The sequence below is a fragment of the Silurus meridionalis genome, chromosome 22 (genome assembly GCF_014805685.1).
Source record: "Silurus meridionalis isolate SWU-2019-XX chromosome 22, ASM1480568v1, whole genome shotgun sequence".
Classification (NCBI taxonomy): Eukaryota; Metazoa; Chordata; class Actinopteri; order Siluriformes; family Siluridae; genus Silurus; species Silurus meridionalis.
Genome location: NC_060905.1, coordinates 10143840 through 10160333, shown reverse-complemented (window position 1 = coordinate 10160333; position 16494 = coordinate 10143840). Strand labels below are relative to the sequence as shown.

The window sequence follows — 16494 nt, the reverse complement described above, 5'->3', positions numbered from 1 at the left end:
TTGTTTTTTTTGTTTTTTAAAGATAAATTAACATGTAATAAATCTCTTAAAAGTGAATTCCACTTAGCATCAAAAATGTAAATCATTTCAATGAAAATTTACCTGTAGTGACGAAAAATCTCCTCCTCCACCTCGGTGTAGAAGTTGCACTTGGTGCAGGTGTACTCTCCGTGATGGCCCCGGCCACCTCCCTCGCCCGTCGCCTCGTCTTCGGGCTTGGCTTCCAGTAGGGCGCGGGGAGCGTGGGCACTGTCATAGTGCAAGAGCAGCAGGTCCACATCGGTGGAGGAGAATGTGCACTGATCGCACAGGTGGGTGACAGAGGCCCTGGGTGGTGGCGTGGCACCACCGATAGGTGTCAGCTGCAGCAAAAGCATGGCACAGTGCGGGCACGAGCTCCTGCGACACGCAAAAGGATACGAGACGTCGCCCAGGTGCTTGTCGGGGCTGCAGAGGCCGCGCGGACACAGCGGGCAATGCTTGATAGCGCACTTATGGATGTTGTGTGCCCTCTGGTAATGGCGTAGCAGCGGAGCCACCACAATGACATCAGGCCCGTGGTTCATGGAGTAGCGGAAATCGCAGAACTGGCAATTGTAGCTGGTCACCACTGTCTCTGAGTCAGCACCCGTGCCTGCCTTGCTGCTCTGATTTTCCTTCCTCTTTGCATTTAGATCTCCATCTCTGGCTTTTCGCTCCTTCTCTCCCGGACTGCTCTCCAGCCCTGCAGCCTGGCAGTGGCGCTTCTCATAGTGCTCCAGCAGTTTCGTGGAGCTGGATGCCTCGCAGCTGAAGCTGCAGTACTTGCACCAGTAATACGCTGCTGATATGTCGGCGCCCGCCGGCCGGATTGGCACAGAGTACCCGGCCACTGAGTCGTCCTCTGCTCGGACCGCCACCCGCTCTGCCCACGTGCCTGGCTCCTCGACTCCTGGCCATGGCGCACAGTTTCCCTTTGCTTCCACAGACTTGTCTTCAGGGCTTGTGATACCCAACGGAGGGTTCTTCATCTTGTTTGGGTGGGCATCAAGAAAGTGTTGCTCCAGCTCCACTGACGAGCTGCCCATGTAGGTGAAGTTGCAGAACTTGCAGCGGAAATACTTGGTGTTACCCTGACAGTCTGGCGTCTTCCTCCCAATGCCTATGAAGGTGCCCGCTAATGTCACCTGGTAGCAGGAGAAGGAGATATATGAACATATGAAAAAGAAGGAAGTAATGGAGAATATGAGACAGAGGGGGAAAAAAAGAATAAAACATCCATAGTTCATAAGTGGCACATTATGCTGCAGACAACAGATGGATAGTTTTCAGTAATGTTTCCAATCTGACAGAAGAAGCAGCAGTTATCTCCTCGCAAAGGCATATCATACCGCCTCTAATGGTTTTATCACTTTTCAGTGGGAATCTGAAAAGCGTTCAGTCTGCAAGATGAAACAATTTGAAGCTTGTGACACTTTCTTAGGCATGAAGCAACAGTGCATGAAAATGCAAAATGGCAGGGTTTCGTTTTATTATACACATCTACTGAAATGTATAAAAAGAGACTTGAAATGATCGATTCAAATGAATGCTTTTACATGATGGTACATTTATCTACTGCTTAATTGGTAATCATAAGATGAGATCCAATAAAAATCAAATCATGTTTTACAAACAGTTATTTCAGAAAATAAACACACATGCACAAAAAAAGTCTCAAAATGTCTCTACTACAACTAATAATAATAATAGTAATAATAATAATAACTATATAATAAATACATTAAATAATTTCAACAATCAAGCTGGATGACAAAAAAAACTAAAAAATTGTATTAGAAAAATACTACTGATAATAATAATAAAGATGATGATGATGATGATGATGATGATGATGTTGTTGTTAGAGGAGGTGGTAGCCAAGTGGGTAAGGCATTAGACTTTGAATCCGAAAGGTAAGTAACCCATCAGGCCTTTGCCTTAAAATGATCATTAAATGATCAGGTCATTTGATTTCTAAATAATTGAATTAGATAGAATATTAATAATAATAAGCAGAACCCTGGGCCATTATCCTTACATGCCCTGTACAAATTCCCCTTTAAGATGAAGACTAAATAATAGTGGCATGTCACTGTGTAGTCTTGTCCTTACTAGCAGCTGTAGAGCTATATGTTTAGGAGATGATTAAACAAATCACTGCACCTGTATTTCCCGACACACTCCTGTTCCAAACATCCACATAAATCACAGGAGTGTGAGAGCTACAGAACTTAATCTGATGTTTGGATTCTGTCCACGAGCACATTCACTGCATTATTAATGGATTCGTTTTTAAACCGGGTGATGAGCGGTCACGAGCGTGAGCATTTTACTTTCTTTGGTGTGAAAATGAGTTTGTGAGAAAATGAATGTCTAGCTAACCTCATGGGGGTTTACACTATGATTGTTTTGTTCAGACAAAGAAAAATAAAAAACAATGTAAAAAAAAAAAAGATTAGGTGGGATGATCGCAGCATAAAACCAATAACAGTGTAGTTTAATATGTATAATGCTGAACATCTGCAAAGATGCAACTAAAAAACTGAAATGGCAGACGATGGGCAACTTTGGGGCGAGCAATACATTAAGTTATACAAAGGGTGACTGAAAGCAGGCTCCTGAGAGGGGCAGAGAGCATGCTCAAACCTGCAGGATGGTTTCTCCTTGTTCATTATAGCAACCTAACTACTTCAGGATGTGTGTAAAGCAAACCAGAATAGATTAGTTAGTGTTCTCCTTCAGGCCTGCTGCGCTGCGCTGCCCTGTGAGCAGCGGTTCAGAAGAAGCGCATATTAGCCCTGACTCTGTCTGACTGGTGTCGGTTGTGCAAAAGGAGGGCCTTCTAAATTAAAATGGAAGAAAATTGCATCACGAATCATATTGTGTGAACATCGAAAAAAAAAAGCTCAGAGAAGACTAGAGGTTGTTCTTTTGGGTGAGTTGCACTGAGAAAGCACGATGTGTCCCAGACGCATTCGTGTCTCGGGGATTATTTATCCACAGGTCATGACCTAATCTTTCCGGGACAAATAGGACATAATATTCATGTTTATCATCAATCTTGGGATCGTATATTAAAAATATGATTTGAATATGGTGCTGATGTCACGGTAAACTATTTATAAATTAAAACTCACAACCTACAATATCACAGACCTTGAAAACAGAATCCGATAAATAAGAAATATTTATCAAATAGCAAAAAGAGTTTTTTTTTCCTGAAATCTAAATACAAATACAATATCCGATTCAAATATGATAATAATATTTCAATCTTTTTTGGAAAAAATCCACAATAAATGAAGAAAGAAACGTGGGGAAGAGATTGAGCGGCTTCGGAAACGGAGGAACCTTAAAGTCATTATGGCTGAGACATTGGCAAACGAGGGGGCCCAAAGCCAAGCGCCGTCCTACGGCTCATTCTGTAGGAACAGTGGAGTTAAATATGCCAGTCGAACTGTAAACACGACATTGGTGAAGTGGAGAGCAAAACCGCAGTGAAAGCTGGGCAGATAAATAGCTATGACATCTGTTCATTACCCTTCGTTTAAAATAAATTGACTCTCCTGTTTTTACTGGCTATCCTTGCCCGACTTCCCATACGCTCTTTTTCCCCTCTTTTCATTGGCTAAATGAGAAATCTCAGTCGTTGATATTACAGCATGGAAAATTCCGCTCGGGAATGAATACTGAATAAAGATTTATTATTCCTTTTTTAAAGGTTTACACAGTGTAATGACAATTTGTGAACCTGGCTGTTGAATTAGAAAAAAACAACTAGCAGGATGAGGCATTTAAAGAACAAAAGAGACCATTTCTGCTTTTTTTTTATGAACTATTTATGAAGATGAAATAAGCTTTGACAGCTCCTTCTTGTAATTCAAACTAGCATCGCTGGATAAGACCATAATTACCAAACTCTCATAAAATAAATCAAGCCTATTTGTTCAATAGCAGTGGGTAGTTTTTGAACTGTATAGTGTTGAATAGTGAAGAGCAGAATTATATTATATATAATGCTGTACATGCCAGCGTGTGTAGTTCATGCTCTTCCTATAAAGCATATTGTAATGAATATCAGATGATGATGCACTGTGCAGTGATTACCTGAACGTCATAGGTGCCATTGAGTAGCGAGTCTCTGGGCGAGCCCGGGTCAGCGGTGACACCGGGGTGCCTGCTGCCGTCTTTGCCGTGACTTTGACTTTGAAACTGCGGCATGTTGTGCAGAGCGAGGATCCTGCTGTCGAGCTCGGCGTCGTGTCGGGTGCGGTTGTGCAAGCCCAGGTGGTACTTGCGGAAGTGCTTAATGAGGTCAGCCGGATCGTTGCCGTAGTAGCCGTACCCGCATACGTTGCACTTAAAGTCCTGTAGCTTGGGTGAGGAGGAGGACGAGGAGGAAGAGGAAGGTGGCGGAGCGCCGCTCTCGGCTCTCGGAGGGCTAGAGGCCTCGTCACTAGGCCTGTGCGGGTGAAGCGGATGGAGAGGGAGCCGAGGGACCTCAGATCCATCCTCGCCTTCTATGTGAAGGCTTTCGGAACCAGGCGGCACTAGAGGACTGTGGGTAGGCTCTCTTTCCTCGCCGTTGCTGGCACAGCTCTGTACAATGACGCATTCCTCTGGCCCCCTGCGCAATGACGAATGTCTCCGAGACTCTGCTCCACCCTTACCGGCGTCACCCTCTCCATCAGGACTTTGGCCGCGGTCTGATCGTGACGGCGAGGCATCGGCGTTCTCTGTTTGCTGATAATGAAAGCCAGGAGTGCCTGGTTTGAGGGAGCCGGGGGAGCCCGGCTCTGAATGCTCCTCTGGTACCGAGGCCTCGCTGCCTGCTGCCTCGCCGCTCTCCGGACCCGCAGCCTCCGCTACCGTCGCCGCTTCGCCTTCGTCTTCCTCTCCGCCGAAGCTTCTCAAAGGGGGATTCTTTTTCCGCACCATATCTGAAACACACCAAGAGAAATAGTGCAGCTTTAAACGACTTTGAAAGCAGAACAATAAGCATTCTGTTTCAGCTCAGTGTCAATATAGCCTTCTTGATTGCTTTTTTCACCCCCTACAAAAATCCTAGAAAGAAGTGATTTGCTTACAACAAGTCTTCAACTCAAGCCATAAACATCTAATCTCAGTGAGTCTGCCAGTCGCTAGGCTTGGTTAATGACATTTTAATGAAGAAAATGTGTTCATTTTGTCATAGATTTGGCATAAGGGATCACATTTTGCCCAGCATACCAAGTCACCCATATGCTTATATATATATATATATATATATATATATATATATATATATATATATATATATATATATATATATATATATATATATCAATAAAATATCCTGGCTTGTATAAAATATTCTATTAGCAATCACTGAGGTCGCAGACAAGTTTGCTCCCAGAAGACAACAAACTTTAAATTCTGCTTAAAATCTTCATTAAATAGATTTTCCTTTCATAAACTACACTGTAACAAACTATCCAACATATTTATTATGGCCACAACTGAGCACATGCTTAACATGTGTGTGTGTGTGTGTGTGTGTGTGTGTGTGTGTGTGTGTGTGTGTGTGGATGTGTGGATGTGTGGGTGTGTGGGTGTGTTGCTTAGTTTCTTTCAGTCCCATGATTTAACTCAGTTGGGGCCCAGTATCATTTCTACAGAAAACAATATAGAGCAATTTCCTAATTTAAGCTGTAAACCAAATGGGCATTAAATAAAGCAATTTATGTTCGCTAAAAGGACAACGCCTTAACCAGTGCTGTGTTAATAGAAGCCTTAGGAAAATCTAATCTGAACCAACAGCTCATAAATTTCACCACACCCCCATCTATCATTCCATCGCCAATTCTTTCACAATCCTTACTTTGGGATGTGGGATGTGATAAAGGCAAAACACACACACACACACACACACACACACACACACACACACACACACACACACACACACACACACGGTGCTTGTTTCTCTATATGGTACAGCTTTCTGAGTTTAAAGTATTTGGTATCAGCTAGGCTTTTATTAAAATTGATTCATGGGAGATATCAGGCTGCATGTTGAAGCTTTCTTTTCTCTACACGACTGCTGTCCTAAAGCTTCCAAACTGCACAATATTAGTTGCATGGCACAAAGCATCATATTAAAGCAGTGTCTGCAGGGCAAGATAAACCCACATTAGTGGAATGAGGACTGATCTAAAGTGAGTGGTGGTGGTGAGAACCCTGCGTACGAGCAGAACTTTCGATCCTGCTCGTCCTCTAAATGTTTATTTTAATAAACTCATGATCGGTATAACCAAATGCACAACTTCAATTGAGACCTTAACGAAACATCAGATGGAGTAGTCATTTAAACCATTGTTTATTACCTGAATCATATTTGCTTTCTCTTTCATTAACACCACCCCCCCCCCTCTCTCTCTCTCTCTTTAAAATCCTTTTTCAATTTTACAAAGGAAGTAAAAGCACTATATGCGTTCATCAGAGCAGGTGGTTTAGCATAAAATGTCTTCACTTCAAAATAAAAACATAAAAATGTAATCCTTGATTTGCACAAGGTAATTAAATTAAAACTCCTGGGGGGAAAGAGTAAGACAATGCCATTCCAATCCGCCATCAAAAGTCAGGATAATCTGCTTTTATAGCTATAGCTCGAAGGTGTTCATGTACCAGTCATTTCAGATCACTGGCTCACTTACGGGTCCCTCCTTCTTACATTATTCTGCTCCTCATCTGCTATTGTGCCCTTCTTCAACAATTTGCTTTATTTTCTCATTCGAAAAAAGAAGGGAGTGGGTTTAAGTCCAGTGATGAGTCACGACACAGTCAAATGCCATCCACCCTGAGAGGCAAAAGGCAACAGCAAGTACACACAGCCGTTTTGTCTTTAGGTCTATGGGCAAAGCAGAACATTCAATAAACAGGAAGAGGACATCTGAGCGCTAAGCTGTGTAGAGGCGCTTTAAAAACATCACACTTTACAAGGAATAAGGCCCGCCCAGTGACAGTGAGGCTTTTCATCAACGCTACACTGACAAGGTGAAGAGAGAGGCTCTTGCTGGATTACATTTGCGTACAAAAGGCGTGTACGCCCATCAAACCTCACAATGAGGCGAGTTGGTGCTCATACGCTGTCAAAAGCTCGGAAGTCAGGATCAACGAGCTCAAAGTATTTTTAACTCCGATCCATACTTTAGATGAACAAAAGACAACAATTTTTCCATTTAAAACACAAAGCCGGCTCTCGCTTTTATTCAAAAAAAAAAAAAAAAAAAAAAAAGGGCTGTTATTTAGAAAGCAGCTGGGAAATAATGTTACGTGTCTATGTGTGTATCTATAGTAGCTAAAAATGTACAATACTTCTATAGGTTTTCAAATAACAAATAAATCATAACAGGATGTACTCTTGTGGGTTTTCTTTCCTTAGTTAGCAAGAATTACTTTTGTAAAGGAAAGCAAGTAAACAACAATAGGCAGTAAAACACTACAGGACTTGCTGTTATTGGCAAATTATCACCTTCAGTGCGTCATCACAGCGGCTCTTTCCTTCGTTACTTTCCCATACTAGCACATGGTGTTTTATTCTCCTTTTACCACAGGGAACCACCAACACTTCTTCATTAATTAAAGAATGCCACGTTATAATCTTTATTCATTTCGGGATACCTTTTAATGTTTTGTAATGTTCGTGAGACGGGTTCGCTCCTGTTATTGCTCATGTTAGAGCAGGGAGTCAGTCACTCAATCACTCACGCTACAGCAGATAAGTTCCTTCACTTTCTCTTACTAAGAAACCAGAAAATCCCTCATTTCCTCACTATCACTTCCCCGTTACAGAAAACAAAGCACTAACACTGGCGATTCCTTTAAATAATGCTAAAGCTTCACCAGACCAATGAAATATTTTAACACTTTGTTTCTCTTATTGATGTAAAGTAGCCGCCATACAAGTCCTTGTGTGTTACTGAATTACTTTAGTACTTTAGCAATCCGTATTGTTCTGTCTGCTTTGTCAACTGCTTTTCAATTCCGACCCAAATGAACAACATATGAGACAAAATGAACGTGTTACTGACGGCTGCTCGGATTCTGGACAATAACTCACATGTACATGCTCTGCTCTGCATTGAAATCTCACAGGAGTCGACATCTTCCTCGAGTGCCACGGCCAGAGTCCTGATGTGCTGGCAATAAATCTTGTTAAAATCAACCAGGCCCACTGAAATCATCTGCTTTCTCTCTCTGGGCCCATAGGGTCCGAGCAGAAGCACACAGAGAGAGAGGCAGGGGAGACGTCGCTGTAAACACCCTGATGTGCATGAACGCCCGTGTACATAAACACCTGGAACATTACAATATTCTTTCGCAATCGAACGATTTTACTGCTCTGATGATTAAAATAACGTGGCTGTAAATAGACCTGCTTTCACGCTTTAATCGCTGAGCTGAGCTGAGTCTACACAACACTGTAGACAAAGTGTTTCAAATCTGCACAACAGGTTCAAGTTTAAAACCAACACCTGTATCTGTCTCCTGACTACTGCTTTCTTGCCTCAGGCGAATCAAATCTGTGTTATATATATATATATATATATATATATATATATATATATATATATATATATATATATATATATCACACACACACACACACACACACACACACACACACACACATTTGATTCACATATATATACTGTATATCTCATCCAAACCTGGAGAACCCCACAGAGCACTAAAAGCTGCATTGCTCAGTCTCGACTCTGGAGCAAATTTATTTAAAACTAAATTATTAACACAAGCATGAACTCATAATTCAGTCCTGTTCTTTAAGTCCTTGAATAGATCGGAGGGGTGGGGTCGCAGTAAAGTCATCTTCCCACACACACACACCCACCCACACACCCACCCACCCACACACACACACACACACACACACACACACACACACTTCATACAATCATTGTGAGGACCTTCCACTGACATAATTATTAATGCAGCATATTTGCTTAACCTCAGTAACAAAGCTAATTTATTTATACATTTTTTCCCTGTTTTGTTGCATAAAAAAAGTCCCCACAACGTTCAACATTTGATTCCCCTTCAAAATATAAACACATGCCTCCCACACACACACACACACACACACACACACACACACACACAGAGTTTGCTGTTGTGATCAGTCAAGCAGAGAATTGAGTTCCAGGACTCGTCAGATAATAGGACTCTCTTTGCATCTTTTATTTACTGGTGTTCGAAACCAAAGTGATAAAAAAGTAAATCAATTAAAAAAACATGATTGCTTTCCATACCTGACAGCTTAATAAATAACTCTTTGGCCTTAAAACCTAAAAGAACTCAAGTAAAAAGTCGCTTTGATGAAAAGTATTTTCACAAACTGCACTTTCCATAACCTCGCTGTGTGACCCGGGCTGTGAGTAAGAAATAACCTGGAGCTAATGATGAGGGAAACCAATGATTTAAAGCTGACAGTTGCGTTTCGGGTGAGACGGCATGCAGTGTCGCAAAGACATTAGCTCACTGATTTAACACGCTGCACTGGTCACTGAACCTGATCGCGTTATATGAAGCGATATTAAAAATTCAACATCGTGAACGCAACAGACCTGCTTTCTCTCTTAAAGCTACCGCCGCGCACCACACATGGCTGGTGTCCCCCTCGCTAGTTAGTCTAGCATACCATGTGAGTGCGATCACGTCTGTGAGAGCGCTGTCGTAAAACGGTCCCCCGGTTCCACCTTGCACCGCCTGTCTTGTTATTCCACCCATCTTTCATGATGTCACTGCCACGGAGTCTGCTGTAAAACAGCACCCGAGCGCCCCAATCCGTCTCCCTCTGGTGTTTAATCTCATTTGGAACGTTAGGAATAAATCACATTAGTGTCTAGGTAGTAATGCTACGAGCATGTGTAGGGTCTGTGGAAAACACATAGGCCCAATCCTAGATAAACAGACTGCAATTCATTATCATTAAGCCAAATGTCAAGAGGACGAATCTGGCTATGACTCAGTCTCCCCTCCCCCCTACACTTAAAACGGGATAATCACCGTGCCTTAACACCGCATCTGTACACCGCAAGTGCTCGCTTTGTCTTAGAGCATTACGGATGATTGCTCAGTCCCGTAAGACCTTTTTCCTCTCCACTTACACACTTTATTAATCATGCTGATGAAGTGGCTAGGTTCCGTTTTTTAAAAAGCTAGGGGGGGGACTTATCTACACAAATGCATACTGATTTACATTTCACAACAAACACACACACACACACACGCACACACACACACACTATGGAAAAAAATGCAATTCCACCGTTTATGGTACGGTTACTGTCCTCGGATAATCTCCTTGCCACCTCAATCAGTAATAGACCCATTTGTGTAGAAATACAAACATTTGCTAGCACTCGTGCTTTAATAGTAGGTTATGTACACAAATTACACAGTACACTAATTGTGCATGGAACACAAATACATCAGTGAGACCGCTATATTGTTTACATACTGTACATTCACTCAGCTTCGAAACTAGAAACGAAATGAGCTTTGCTATACACTGAAGTTTTCACAGAACATCTAAAAAAATAACAGGTAAACAATCGATACAAGCTAGGGCTGCAACAACGCTCGAAAAAATTGATAATAATCGATAATGAAATTCGTTGTCGACGAATGCTGTTATCGATTAGTCGGGCTGTTCAAGTTACACGATAACGCAGCCGCTTGCGAAATGCCGGAGAGTTCAGAGTCAACCGGCGGGGCAGGTACAAGTGTGTGTCCCAAGTCAGGGATGAAAGTGAAACATCAGCAGGGTGAGTAAACACTGTAGAATCCTCATTTGAAAATGGTGTAGTATAATGAAGTGCTATTGTGTAGATTGTTTGTAACGTCGGGACTGTGGCACTGGATCTGTTCTGTGGAGCATCAGGTTACACAATCAGCTCGCTCACGACATCGTGATGATTCAATTAAAACGGTGCGAACAAACACTAAATCTAAAAGCAGCAAATAACAGCAACAATAAACAATTCCATTTAGTCACTGTTGTGGTTTTCAGCGAATGCTCATGCATTTGTACACCAATGTATATTTTTTCCTTTTTTTACGCCTGTGAGCTTGCTGTGTTTCGTTCCATTCTTTTTTTATAGCACTTGTCTGCTACAACAGTAACTTACCTGTTTCCAATCATGATTTACTGCTTGTTTTCGATGTCTGTATATTGAATTTATGAATAGTTCATTTGATTATTATACAAAATAAAATTTATTATATATTTTAGATGCTTATATCTTCACAACTAAACAAAATGTATGTGTATTTTTCAAACAAAAATTGTCAAAATGATAATGTATATTTTATATAGATTGTTTTTAAGCACGGTTGTCAACTTACCATCTGGAATTATCCTTAACAAACAATACAAATGTTGATTTACCCAAATTGCTTCACCTTGCATACTTAAATGCTGTTTTGTTATTTGTTGTTTTTTTTACAGAAAGAAAAAACCCAGCATGAGTGAGTTTTATTCAAGGGGAAATCCCCCATGCGCTCCTCCACAAGCAGCCATGCTGAGCTTTAGAAAATGTCAAAATTGAACATAGTGTCTTTTGCAATTTTTTTACAGTACACTTTCATACAAAAATCCCCTGAATTAGGGTTTTATGTAGTTATAATAAGCAAAATATCCTAATTGCTCAATCCAATAGCAAGTGATTTTTTTATTTTTTTATTGAAATAGGTTTTTTCCCCTATTTCTCAGCCTTTGCGTAGGCATTTCTAACATACAGATACAGTCTACTCCATTATCCAGCAATCTTTGCTATATATCTTACAACAGAAATGGCTCTGTACTTCATAGAGACACAATTGGCACTTACACTTGACTTGAACCAGATTTAATTTTGATTATCTGAAAAAACAAGGTCTTCCTGTAAAAAACCATGATCATGCTAATCCTGTAAATCGTTGTCCTCTATTAACTGCGATTCCACAGTTTGGGGCAGCATGCTTCCTGCCCTAGCAGACCTTCATTATTGCTTGTTGTGGTTCTCATAGTTTAAACACTTGAAAATAAATAACCTCTTGAGGGGAAAGTGAGCTGTGAGCAAATCAATCAAATGTCAACCTAAAGTATCTTTTAAAAAGAGGCTCATTTTGAATGCATTTCTTAATCAAACAAGGCAATTTGCAGGTGAGCTGATTATAAAAAGAATAGGTTTCTGAACAAGGACTTTATGAAGATTACTATTTTTTTAAAGCCGGATATATTTGGTGCCTGTGTGGGCAAGCTGAGGACGAGTGAACAAAGGCGTATAATATAACGAGTGCCAAGAACACCAATTAAAACTCAGGTAGATTATTAAACCTAATCACACTCACATCTTCGACCTGTAAATTTCATTCTAGTGTACGCAAAGTAGTTCTCTAATTTATCTTTAGATAATCTTTCGACTTTACCACGTTTCGCATTCTGAGCAGTACAATTTCTGCTTTAATGTTTTTCCGCTACCGCCAAGGCCTTGCTACAAAAGATATCTGGGTGCTCTCTCGCCTGCTTATACGACAGCCCGTGTTCTGTTCCGTGGCAGCGTCTGCAATCTGCACAAGAGATCTGGAAATCTAATAAGCAATGGAGAACTATGTGTCTAATGTAAACAAGCGCTGAGAAGATAGGTTTTCACTTTACGGCCTCTTTGGAGACCAAAATAATCCCAGGACTTTTACTTGACAGGCCTGCAGGGAGACGGCTCTCCTCAAACGCGCCGAGTGAAAGACAGGCACGGATCAACACGGAGAGCCTGGACGTGTAGAAGAGGCTATGCAAATCCTCTCTCATTCACACAGAGAGCATGGAAGAATAAATCCAACCCTGCCCGTGCAACACTGAGGCCTTTGAAGGAGGCTCAGACTGCCAAAATCTGTCTCCACACAGGCGTTCTGACTCACCAATCTGCACAACACCCAATGTTCCACGCATTCAGAAATCCCTCCAAGAAGGAAAAATACACTCTGATGAGGACTTAAAGGAAAGACAATGTTAAGTTTATTGCTGATTTTTCACACACAGATTGTATAATTATAATAACAATAATTATTATTATTGGTATTATTATTATTATTATTTTCAGAAGCAATACATGAAGAAAGGTTTGAAGATTTGTCATCAGGAACTGCAACAGCAAGCCAAAGGTGATACAAATTTCACACAGTCCTGACTGAGGCGTGAAATAGAAGTCTGATGGTTCAGGTCAAACTTTCAAAATGTCTGCACAAGGCAATCTCTGTTAGCTTTGACACATTGACTACCTGCCTACATGCTCCTTTCTCTGTTTTTTTTTTTTTTCTTTTCTAAAACCTCACACACCCTTTGAAGTTGAGAGAGCTAAAGGCCTGCAGGGCATGATTGGGATTTCATTCCTGTTTTTGTGTGTGTGTGTGTGTGTGTGTGTGTGTGTGTGTGTGTGTGTGTGTTGGAAAGGTCCGGCATTGAATGTGTCTCACACATACAAATACAGGGAGGTTGGCTAGCAGTAGATGATAAGCCCGGATGATTTAATAATCGAGTCTGTGGCAGTGCGAGACCCTTCGTCTTAAACTGTACGCGACGTGAGCGTGCACACGGAGGGGAGAAAACGGGAGAAACAGCGGGAGAGCGAGGGAGATTAAGAGAGAGAGAGCTTATGGAGAACGGAGGGAGGAGGGAAAGGCATGTCGAAAAAAATAAAAGAGCTTTTCCCATAATTCTACATACCACTGTTTTTTTTTCCCCTTTATCCTTGCATGAGTGTGAAAAGATGCCAGGGTCAATAAGAACAGGCTGTGACAAACTGCCTTTCTGTGACTTTTTATGTGGCATGTCACCAAGCCCAATGCAAAAAACATCTCTCTCTCTCTCTCTCTCTCTCTCTCAGTGTCTCTGCACTCTCTCCAGCTCTCTGCACTCATCACACAAGCAAGGCAAGTCATGTTTATTCATGAGCACACATTCACATCAAAGAGTCAATGCTAAGAACAGTGCCTTTAGTGCAATGAGCTAGACAAAGCTCGGTGTCCTGATATTTAATGTTTCACTTAAAGCGACACTTCACCCTAAAATAAACTCCGTCTCCTCACTCAGTTCTAATAAAAATGTTTTCACTGAACGAATAAAGAACACGCCAAAAGATGCTGAAATCAGGGAAAGGTGTACACAGTTGAAAAATAACCAAGACACTCCAATTCAATAAAAATCGCCAGTAGGATATTTTGGGGGTGAAAAATCACTCGTTCATCTCTGCAGACACATAATGACACGTTGCTAACTCTCAGAGGTGTGCGAGATCTCTGGTCAGATAGGCAAGACCCAAAGCAGAAATGGCTCTCATAACAAGTTTCACAAGTCCAGTGTGAGAAGAAAGTGACAATCACAACAGTGCACGTGTCATAAAAACTGCAGATAAGTGCAAAGTGACTGTATAATCAGTGTGATTTCGCTATTGTCTGGATTCAGAGGCCGTTTTCAAAAGCCTCGCGAGGTCCTAAATCGTTTTGCATTCAGGGGAGAAAGTTTCCTCGGCAGTTTGCGCTCACCGCCGACAATGCGGCCCTTTCATTCGACACGTGACGTCAGCTGTACTAGTCACCTCGTTCTCGCGCTCCTTCACAACTACCTGCCTAATTCGCTGAGTTCAAAGCCTAGCGGTAATTAAAGGCAGTTTTCTACAGGCCTCTGTTCTAACTGTGAAACCCCCCCAACCCCAACCATGTGTCCTTCCCCCTGTGCTACTAGCCTCCTAACTGCCCTCCAGTAAAGGAACAGCGAGGTTATTGGAGTTGGAGTTTTGGTGGTGGGGGATGGGGGGTGGGGGGTTTGCGCCGAGGGGCCTCGTCTCAATGACCTGGCCTCTGTGCACTCAATCAGCGCACCCTGCAACCGGAGACAACACAGAACAACTGCTTCCCTTACACTTCCTGTGATCACAGGGCTGGAGCTGCCAGCCAGGGCCAGGGATCACGCGCTGCAGAGAGAGCGGCAGATAACAGGCTTCCGCCAACGCCGCGGAGGGTGTCAGAAAGGAGAAAAAGAAAAGGGGGTGAGGGAAATAAGAACGAGAAAAAGAGACTAAACAGACACAGAACTACAACTTTACTACGTACAATAGGATGCACACTTAACCAAACCTACTAACAGCATCACTTTCCAGATAAAGTGAATAATTTTCTTATGCAATTTTAACCCATGTTTGCTAAATAAAAATGCTAAAAAAAAAACATAATAATTATTAATAAATGGCATTCTAGTGAAATCTTTCAACTAGCGCTGTTCATCAGGCGTTCTAAGTTTCCTCCAAAGCAATGTGTTTTCCTGCATGCTAGCGCAACAGGAGGTAGCTAATATTAGCCTTGGTTTCTCAGGTTGAGTGTGTGTGCATGTGTACATGCAAGATAGAGAGAGAAAGAGAGAGAGAGAGAGATACAGAGATGATGTTTTCAATACTGATTTGAACACCAGGTTGAAAAATTTTTATCGCCTTTCAATTTAAATCTGACTATTGTGAATGCCTGAGGCCTACAAGTCATAATTGCAAACAGATTTTGTTAACAGAAAGCTTAAGTATTGAAGTGATTTTTTTTTCTTTCTCACCAGTTTTTTCTAAATAAATTCCATTACTCAGGGGGGTAATTCCATTACATATGTGAAACTCTTCAAAACAGAGCTACTGTCCCTACCTAAAAATACCAGCATTTAGCAACAGGAAAAAGCCTGACATGAAGGCAGGTTGCTCAATAATCTACCCTGTGCTGTTGATGTTATTGCACTTCTGCTTGGACACTACCATTCTCCCACTTAGCCTCTGATCCTGGCTTGCACTGGAGTGATGAGGGCTCTGAACTTTTTTCTGTGAAGGACCTTCAGACACTTAAGATGGCCAATAGATTTCAATTCCTCCTTTCAACCTGGCAAGCAAGTTTAACGCTTATAAGGATCTTGTTTTTTTTTGTTTTTCACCTCTTTTCCAATACCTGGCCAGGAACAAAACGGCTAACGCGTCGGCACGCCGAGATTTTCGGGTTTCCGTGATGACGAGGGGAAACGCGAAAAAATTTGATAGCGCGAATTGACAAGGCTGTTAAAAACAAAAGCTTGAAATCACATTCGCTCTCCAGCCTGTGGTGCAAAGATTTTCCTACAATTCATAGCGAAGCGTTGCAGCTACAGTGTGAAACCGACAGCAAACCACAGACTCTGATGCATTTCCCCTCTGAGTAAAAGTCACACAGCGTTGCGACACAGCTAGAGTTTCTCTGAAGGAGACACGGTCACCTCCTTCTCGGCAGTTTTCGACAAAACAAAAGATGATAAGCAGACAAAGGGCAGGACTGACTGTTTACTAAAAAAGAGAGTGAGATCCTGGGAGAGAAGAGAGATGATTTCTTAAGCATGCTTCTAATTTGCATTTTATAATTTGAGTATTT

At 41.8% G+C, this 16494-nt stretch overlaps 1 protein-coding gene across 5 annotated transcripts in view; it reads right to left on the bottom strand.

Moving 5' to 3' along the window:
* The window catches only part of trps1 (trichorhinophalangeal syndrome I), a 98187-nt gene that overhangs the window by 68492 nt on the left and 13201 nt on the right, over nucleotides 1-16494 (bottom strand). For all 5 annotated transcript variants that reach the window (XM_046834893.1, XM_046834889.1, XM_046834892.1 and 2 more), the window contains 2 exons: nucleotides 4129-4961; nucleotides 103-1166 (listed from right to left, as the gene is read on the bottom strand). In XM_046834893.1, coding sequence (XP_046690849.1) covers nucleotides 103-1166; nucleotides 4129-4961 — 1897 coding nt within the window. The remainder of the gene's footprint in view (nucleotides 1-102; nucleotides 1167-4128; nucleotides 4962-16494) is intronic.